Here is an 8,184-nt window from a genome sequence, read left to right as displayed (position 1 = left end):
CTCTTCTTTTGAGGAATCCCAGTTTTCTTTTGCTTTTGATACTCTCAATTTTTCTTCTTCTGGGCTCAACTCTTCTTTTGAGGAGCCACAGGTTTCATTTTCTTTTGTCTTTTTCTGACTTTTTCTCCCTTTTCTTCTTTGTCCTTGCTTCGTTGCCAGATTCATTTCCACTGTTTGTTCTTTACCTGATTCGTCCGTATTTTGTTTCTCCTGTTCCTTGTTCTGTTCTTCTTCTTTTTCTTCTGTTAGATTCATCGTATTATTTTTAAAATCTATCACTACATGTTTTTCTGCCAATTCGTCAACTCCTACTATCATGTCATGTGACATGTTTGGCATTATTACACATTGTAGTGCATACATATTCTTGCCCAGTCGTACCATTACTCGTATGCCTTCATTTATAGTTGCCAATGTCCGTTTGTTTGCGCCCACTAAATTTACCCTAGGTATTTTATAAATTAAATTTGTTAAGTTAACTTCTTCTATTAGTTTTCTGTTGACCAATGTTATTTCAGATCCAGTGTCTATCATAATTTTAATTGGTTTCTCGTTGATAAATCCATCCACAAATTTTAAATTAATTCCATTTTTCTTTTCGTTGTTTCTTGCCAATTTAATAAACTCCTTGGGGTTACAAAAGATTCCTGTTTGATTTTTGGTTTTTAGTGAGCGCCGTCGTGAAAAAACGCCGGTTGCTCATCGTAGTTTATATTTTCGTCATAATGTCTCTCTCCGTCATATTCATCTGTCTGGGTATTATTTACTTCTCTTCTATTTTCTCTTGGTCTGTCGGATCTGTTTCGGTTTTCTCGATATCCCTGTTCATTTTGTCTACCATTATTTCTGTTTTCTTGATTTGAGCGTGTGGTGTTTCTATTCTGGTATTCTCGATTTCTGTCCTCATTCCATTGCCTATTTCTTTGTTCATAATTTCCTCTTCCGTTGTCTCTATTTTCGTTTTCCCTTCTGGGATTAAATTCTCGTCTTGTATAGTCCCTCCTATTTTGATTTCTATCTCTGTAATCCTGTGTTTCTCGGAACCTGTAATCTTCTCGCGACCTTCTTGATTTTCTTTCTCTTAGACGTGATTCTCTTATTTGTAGGAATTGGCATAAACTATCTATGTCTTTGTAATTTTGCAATGTGATATGGTCTTCCAGCGTTTCCTCGAAATGTCTTGCAATCAGTTCGACTAATTGTTCCGATGAGTAATTATATTGTAAATGTTTTGCATTATTGTAAATTTGCAAAGCATATGTCCTTTCTGATACACCCATCCTATCATTGTATTTCCCATTTTGCAATTCCTTGTTAATTTCCAATTGTTGGACCTTTCCCCAGAAATAATTCAAAAATTTTTGTTCAAATTGTTGCCAATTGCCGAATTCTTCTTCTTTACTATCGAACCATAGGCTTGCTTCATATTTGAGATGGTTTCTGATAGTTTCTTTTGCTGTTTCGAAATTTCCGATATGCTGTATTTTCTTTTTCAGGCTATTTATGAACGGCACTGGGTGTAATCTTCTTACATCCCCGCCAAACCTTATCTTCACGTCATCTGTGCTATGTATAATCATTTCTCTTCTTTCTCCGACATTCTGTTGAGTATTGATTTCCGCAATCTTTCTTTCCACTTCTTCTATGTCTGCTTGAATAGCGTTTTGCAACTTGTTTTCCAAACTTTCCATTTCTTTTTTCTGGCAATTCGTTATCTCCTTTATTTTATTTTGAATTTTCATTTCTTGTTCTTTCATGTGATCCTTAATTTTCATTTCATACTTTTCTATGCGTTCCTCCATTTTCTTGTTGTTCTCTTCTATGGCTTGTTTTGTTTCCTTCAGATTTTCTTGCATTATTCTTTTTGTTTCATCCATTTTCTGTTGTGTTTCATCCATTTTTTGATCCAATTTTTGTTGTGTTTCATCTATTTTTTGTTGTGTTTCATCCATTTTTTGTTGTGTTTCATCCATTTTTTGATCCACTTTATCCATTTTCTTTGATGTTTCTTCCTGATTTTTCTCCATTGCTTGTTTTGTTTCCTCCTGATTTTTATCCATTTTTTGTTCTATTCTTTGTGACTGGAGTTGCATCATTTGTAATAATTTATCTATTCCTGATAATTCTTGCTGTTCTGATGCCATGATTGTCGTGTCTAAAATATCTTCTTGGTCTGAATTATTCTCTTGATTTGAATGTTCTTTTTGTTTTTTGTTGTCTTTGCTTTGGCTTCTTGTCACAGACATTTGTTTTCAAGAAGTACTGTCCCCGCCAAATATGAAATTTTACTAGTATGTTACCAAGACGACTTTTTCTCACCCAAATATTATAAATTGTCAATAAATATATCAAATGTAAATATCGTAAAAATAAAATATTAAATCAGTTATGTAAAATTTGTACCTAAAGAGATCTAAAATTTTATGTTATCAAATGTAAGTATCTCACTTTTTACCACAGGCATATAAATTTTCAAATACCGGCTTTACTCTTTCTATCCTTCAAATTTGCCACTAGAAATACTTTACAATGCCCCACGTTGGGCGCCAGTTGTAGTGATCTTGATTATTGATATGAGATAATAATTTTATATGTCATTTAATTTAATCAATGCTTTAATAATAATCTAATTAATTTACCAGATCACATATCAATATGTTTTCAATCTCAGGGCTTTTTTATAAAATTAATTACTTACATACGTGGCTTCTAAGTATTTCTTAATGGTTCCTAATCGGGATAGGAAAGAAAAGAGTAGAATAATAACACATATGGGTTACAATTGTAATCAAAATATTGTTTATTTTATTTAAATGGCAATCACTGCTTAATATTTGCTATATCTTATTATTCTTAAACATAACATTTATACATGGGAATCTTATTTCCTTTTGATTTCCAATTGAAAGTTTTTATTAACATTTAACTATTATGATTTATCAGCAACAATTCTATTTAAGTTTGATGAAGCTTTTCTGATATTATTGATTATGTTTCCTCAATTTTAAATGTGGTATTTACTACGAAAAAACCCATACATTCATGTCCAAACAAATGAGACTGACCTTTTTTTTGGTGCACTGAGAATGTCTTCACATAAGACCCGTTTCCTGCTGTCCTTGGCTGCAATCAAACCTCGTCCTGGCTTCCAGTAATGTTCTCCTCTGAAACTAACTCGTATAGCTCTCGTTTCCTGCTTCTGTTGTGATGCTGTCTTCTACCTTTTTCGAAACTGCAATCAGCTACCGGGAACTCTTGGCTCAAGGAGGTTCTTTTACTCTCAACTTGGCCTACCTCTCGTTCTACGATAGATTCTCCACACTCACGGAACTACACCGACTTTCTCACTCCTCGAACACTACCGTCTACTACTCGACTTCACTTCTCGACAGCTCAAAACATTCTGATCTCTATTTCTCATTCATTCCCTACTTTCTAAATATCCCTTCCAGATTCACAAACCAAAATTCCACCACCAACTCTCATTCGCAGTATTCCTCAAAACCAATTTTTAAACTTTCTAAATATGCTTAATGGATTTCAAAGAAAATAGTTAATTCCCATTCTAAAATTACTTTCTACTATATACAAATTTTAATGACCTTTTAACGATTTCACTTGAGTCTTATTTAATCACTTCTTAAAATTAAATATAACAATTTGTTGTATACAGGTTGTTCTAAATTTATATGCCCGTGGTTGAGAAAATTGAAAATATTTTATATTAAATTGAATTCTGTTTATAATTATCTAATTTTAATTTTCATATCAAATAGAAATATAACAATATAGTAAGTAAAGTAAACTGTTGTGTGTGAACGTTTATTACTGTTTATGTGGTACATGTAAGTACTTGAGATGTACCACATAAACAGTAATAAACGTTCAATTAATTACAAATCAGACACAAGTAGATTAAGTGAAATTTACTGCAATGTTTTAAAATTCGAAAAATAGCAGAATATTAAACAGATGGCTCGATATTGGAACTTTTGACCCTTAACACATGTGAGAAAAGATACCTGACTCAGTGCCGCCCTCGACGTTCTCGTGAAACGACATGCATAGCTTTAAGTTAAATTGCTTTATATAACATACCTACAACAATTCGTAAGTTATATCAATGTAATATTATGTTTGTACCTAACTGTTAGTTAATTTTGTAGTTTGTTCCTGATGAAGATGAAAAATTAATAAATACTCATCGAAATATCGAATTCAACAGAATTAAATGTAGTTTCAATCTAAGCCACAGACCGCAATTCCCGATAATTTCAACACTGTTTTAATCAACAATATATATATATATATATATATATATATATATATATATATATATATATATATATATATATATATATATATATATATATATTTTAGTGTTTGGATTTTTAATTCTATTCAAAAAATTTTCCCAACCCAAAATGGTGGATGTGTGAATTATTTGTAAGGGGATTTCTCCACATTCTCTATTTCATTTGATTGATATATATATATATATATATATATATATATATATATATATATATATATATATAACTTAATAAAATAATGACATATTATGATAAGACTGAAACAAATGAGAAAGCGTTGAAAAGCACCATAAACACTAAAAAATACTAAAAATTTTGTGGAAAAATTTATTTAAAAGTAACATTTTTGTACATCTTTTGTAGCAAAAGCCTTTTTACAAATTGAACATTCTAAATCTCGAGAAACAGTAAGTAAACATTGCCTACAATAAAAATGATCACATGGAATTTTGTACAAAAAACTAAATAAACATTTACACGTCATACATTTATTAGTTTCCTTTTCTTCATCTGTAAAAGTTTTGAAATTTACATTCCTTTTTGCCTCAGATAGCGCTTTTTCTAAGTCACTATCTTCCCTGCAGTATGATCTTTTTTTCGTATTAATAAAATGATTGCTGCTTGTACCTCCTAGAGTTCTTTTATGGTTAACCAGCTCAGATCTATGGGAATTTTGTAACACAAACATATCTATCCTACTTTTTAGACCAACGTTTATCACTGGCTTAAGAGTTTCACTAAATTTAATACCGGTAAAAGGATCACAAGGTTTTCTGCCAAAAGATTTCTCACTTTCTACATGCTTTTCTAATGTAGATTGATCTACAGTCTTACCACTAGGTAATGTCATAGGAATTGTCATTAATTCATATGTCAAATCATCTTTAAAATCTTCAGGAATTTTAAATTCCTCAGGAGTGGATTCCGAAGTGGATGATATTTCTCTGTGACTACCAGTTGCAAGTTTACCAATAGTGTTTACAGTAAGCTTTGAACAAGTTTTTGAAGGAATACCCCAAACTTCTACAGACCCAATACAAGGTACCGATTTTTCAGTACGAAATATTATTATTTTAATACTTTGAGCGTTTAAAAAATGTTGGAAAGCATGAGACTTAAAAAAAGCCAAGTGAAAACTGGTATCACAGTTTGGAGGTAATTGAGTGCTTGAATATTTTCTACTATTACAAAATACTACACCAGCATTATCATAAAAACATTTTCCTAGTGAAACATAACAACAGTTTTGCTTCTTTGCAAGCAATTCTATTCCAGAACATTTTTGATTTCCAACTGTTGTATTGATAACAATGTAATGGATATTGACAGGGCAAATAAATTCAAATTCTACCTCCACAGGTGGTTTAATAGATGAAAAGGATATAAAACCGCGCATTTTATCGGTATATTTACTGCTTATGAGATTATCAACTTCATAATTATCAGTTGCTGGTGTTCTACAAACAACCTTGGGAGCAAATTTTGAATCTAAAAAGTTAAACATTCTTGATAAACTGAAAGATTTGAATGAACCAATCAGCGTCGAGTAGACACCCCACCCGGAGCAATACAAAACTATTTAAACTAAAATGGTAAATGTTTATCCAGTTTTCTTCTACTAAATTTCAGTATCATTAAAAATCTTTACACAATCAAATTATGCATACGTAAAATAGGTTTCAATAATTTTATATTTTTGAATTAGCATCTTCATTCCCTAAAAACAGAATCGTTTGAATAGACCAATCAAAATCCAGTATCTTCCCCACATACAACTCTATCTTAAATATTTATATTTTAAAATATCTTATTTACTAAACAGTTTTGTTCCCTAAAAATCTAAACAACAATGATAATTTGGCTTACTTAAAACGAATTAAAATCATTTTATTAATTTTCACAAATAATATCGATCCTGGAAAAATTTCTTTTTGGTGCATGCGCTGAACAGTCAACACAACGCGTGGCTTGGATTTTAATTTTAAAACGGCAGTTATTCTTGTTATTATGCGCGAAGTTGCGTTGGAAGTGTCATCCAGTGTTTTATAAACCAGTGTTTTTAACGGTTTTTGATAGTTTTTTTTGCGAGAATATGTAATTCTTTTGTTTAGGTAAGTTTCCTGAAAGTGAAAATTTTATTAGACATAAAATACACGTAAAATACTAATGATACAAGTTTGTTTTCTACTTTGTATGATTTTGGCGGTTAAAACAAAGATAAAAGCTGCATCTTAATTGTGGTATTTTTGACGTTTTAATGTGGACGATAAAATATTTGTTATTGATTTCATTTAACTTATAATGCCTTTTTAACACTTTTAATTGATTATTTTAGTTTTTTTTACGGATCTACTTTTTGATAAAATCGGTTACTGTAATAGAACATTTGTACAGTTCATGACAAAAGTTTTCCTCTATCGCTAACCTATAATTTGATTGCTGTGACAACTTCAATATTTAGTTAAAAAATTCATGACTTACTTTAAAAATAGTATCTGAACAATTTTATTGTTTTAATGGAATTAAAAAAGCCTTCTTTTTTATCAAAAATGGTCCTATTTTGCTACCAGAATGTTATTGTAAAAATATTGGCATTTGTTTGTCAACTGTCATGGCTTCCATAGATTTTTAATCGTTTTCATAGGCGTCAACACCGTTTGTAATAAAAGGTTTTTAAAAAAGGTTGTTTAAAAATTTGTTCCATTTATTATTATTATTTATTACCTTTTTGTAGCAAGAAGAGTTTATATGAGTATTTACAAAAGAAATAAAACAGCAATGAAAAACAATTTACAAAAAAAATCAATATTCCCTATCACATTATTTATTTTAATAATTGTCCTACAATTTATGGAAATGATAAATCAGAAAACATATTATGTGACCCTAGAATCTAGAATATCATCATTATTGTTAGATTTTATTCATACGCAAGACGTTTATCTACCATTTCTTCTTCCTTTACTTCCATCTCCTACTATTTCTATAAACTCACTATTGTAATTTTATGATACATGCGTGAATATGTCATAACTAACTTAATAATGCTTTCTCAATTTGGCATTCATGCATACTTACATATAAAATACAATTCCTTAGTCCTACATCAGTTATACGCCAGTCAATGGGAGCAAGAATAGGATATTACCTCCGAATTCTATCCTACTGCGTGGATTTTATTGAAATTTTGGGCCTAGCCTCTACTTATCTCCTAATTCAAAGTCTACCCTATGCCGATGTGTGCTTTTATCTTGGGGGTGGTTCCCACCCCTTCTTAGGAGCGGAAAATTTTTTGGTTAAAATTACCATGGAATTCTCTAGAGAACCTAATTCTAAGCAAAAACTGTTCTATAATTTTTTTTGAAAACTCAACACTTTTTGAGATATTCTTGTTTGAAAATTGCCCATTTTCATTGAAACAATATACCTTTTCGAACGGTTTTTAGCGAATACCTTAAAAACTATGCATCTAACTAAAAAAACTATATTAAACATTTTTGTAGGTTATAAAAAAACAAAGAGACACTTGCATTCATAAATCTTCTAGTTATAAACAAAAAGAGATATGGTAGGTGAACATAGTTTGTTTTTTGGTACATTCTCAAATTGGTGTATTCAACTTGAAATAACAGAGAAATGGTCGATTTTAGGTGTATAATGCCACTAATACTTTTTGTAGTGCTTGAAAAGACCTTTAAAATGAGCTACATTTAAGGTCCATTACATTAAAACTAAGCGAGATATGCTGCAAACAAAATTGATACATAATATATTTTAAGAAAAAATGAGAAGTAATTTTAACCCCCATCCACCAAAATGTAAATGCATCGTTTTCCTTCCACAATACCTTGTATTATAGTGTTATTTCTAT

General features: G+C 30.5%; 2 protein-coding genes across 6 annotated transcripts in view; one reads left to right on the top strand and one right to left on the bottom strand.

Moving 5' to 3' along the window:
* Positions 1-4,626: 4,626 nt before the first annotated feature.
* LOC114337109 (RING finger protein 37) lies at positions 4,627-6,336 on the bottom strand. The gene has a single exon (XM_028287505.2). The coding sequence runs from the start codon at positions 5,815-5,817 to the stop codon at positions 4,645-4,647; it is 1,173 nt and encodes a 390-aa protein (XP_028143306.1). The 5' UTR covers positions 5,818-6,336; the 3' UTR covers positions 4,627-4,644.
* The window catches only part of LOC114337110 (proliferation marker protein Ki-67-like), an 82,463-nt gene continuing 80,570 nt past the window's right edge, over positions 6,292-8,184 (top strand). For 4 of the 5 annotated variants that reach the window (XM_050642987.1, XM_050642988.1, XM_050642986.1 and 1 more), the window contains exon 1: positions 6,324-6,424. The gene's annotated coding sequence lies outside the window, so the exon portion shown is untranslated. Of the gene's footprint in view, positions 6,425-8,184 lie in introns of all 5 variants that reach the window. The other variant, XM_050642985.1, reaches the window with a different exon arrangement.

The sequence above is a fragment of the Diabrotica virgifera genome, chromosome 2 (genome assembly GCF_917563875.1).
Source record: "Diabrotica virgifera virgifera chromosome 2, PGI_DIABVI_V3a".
NCBI lineage: Eukaryota > Metazoa > Arthropoda > Insecta > Coleoptera > Chrysomelidae > Diabrotica > Diabrotica virgifera.
This window is presented reverse-complemented; position numbering and strand designations above follow the sequence as displayed.

Bases quoted from the DNA above. Each gene is read 5' to 3' on its own strand.
- LOC114337109 (XM_028287505.2), bottom strand. From the start codon at position 5,817: ATGTTTAACTTTTTAGATTCAAAATTTGCTCCCAAGGTTGTTTGTAGA.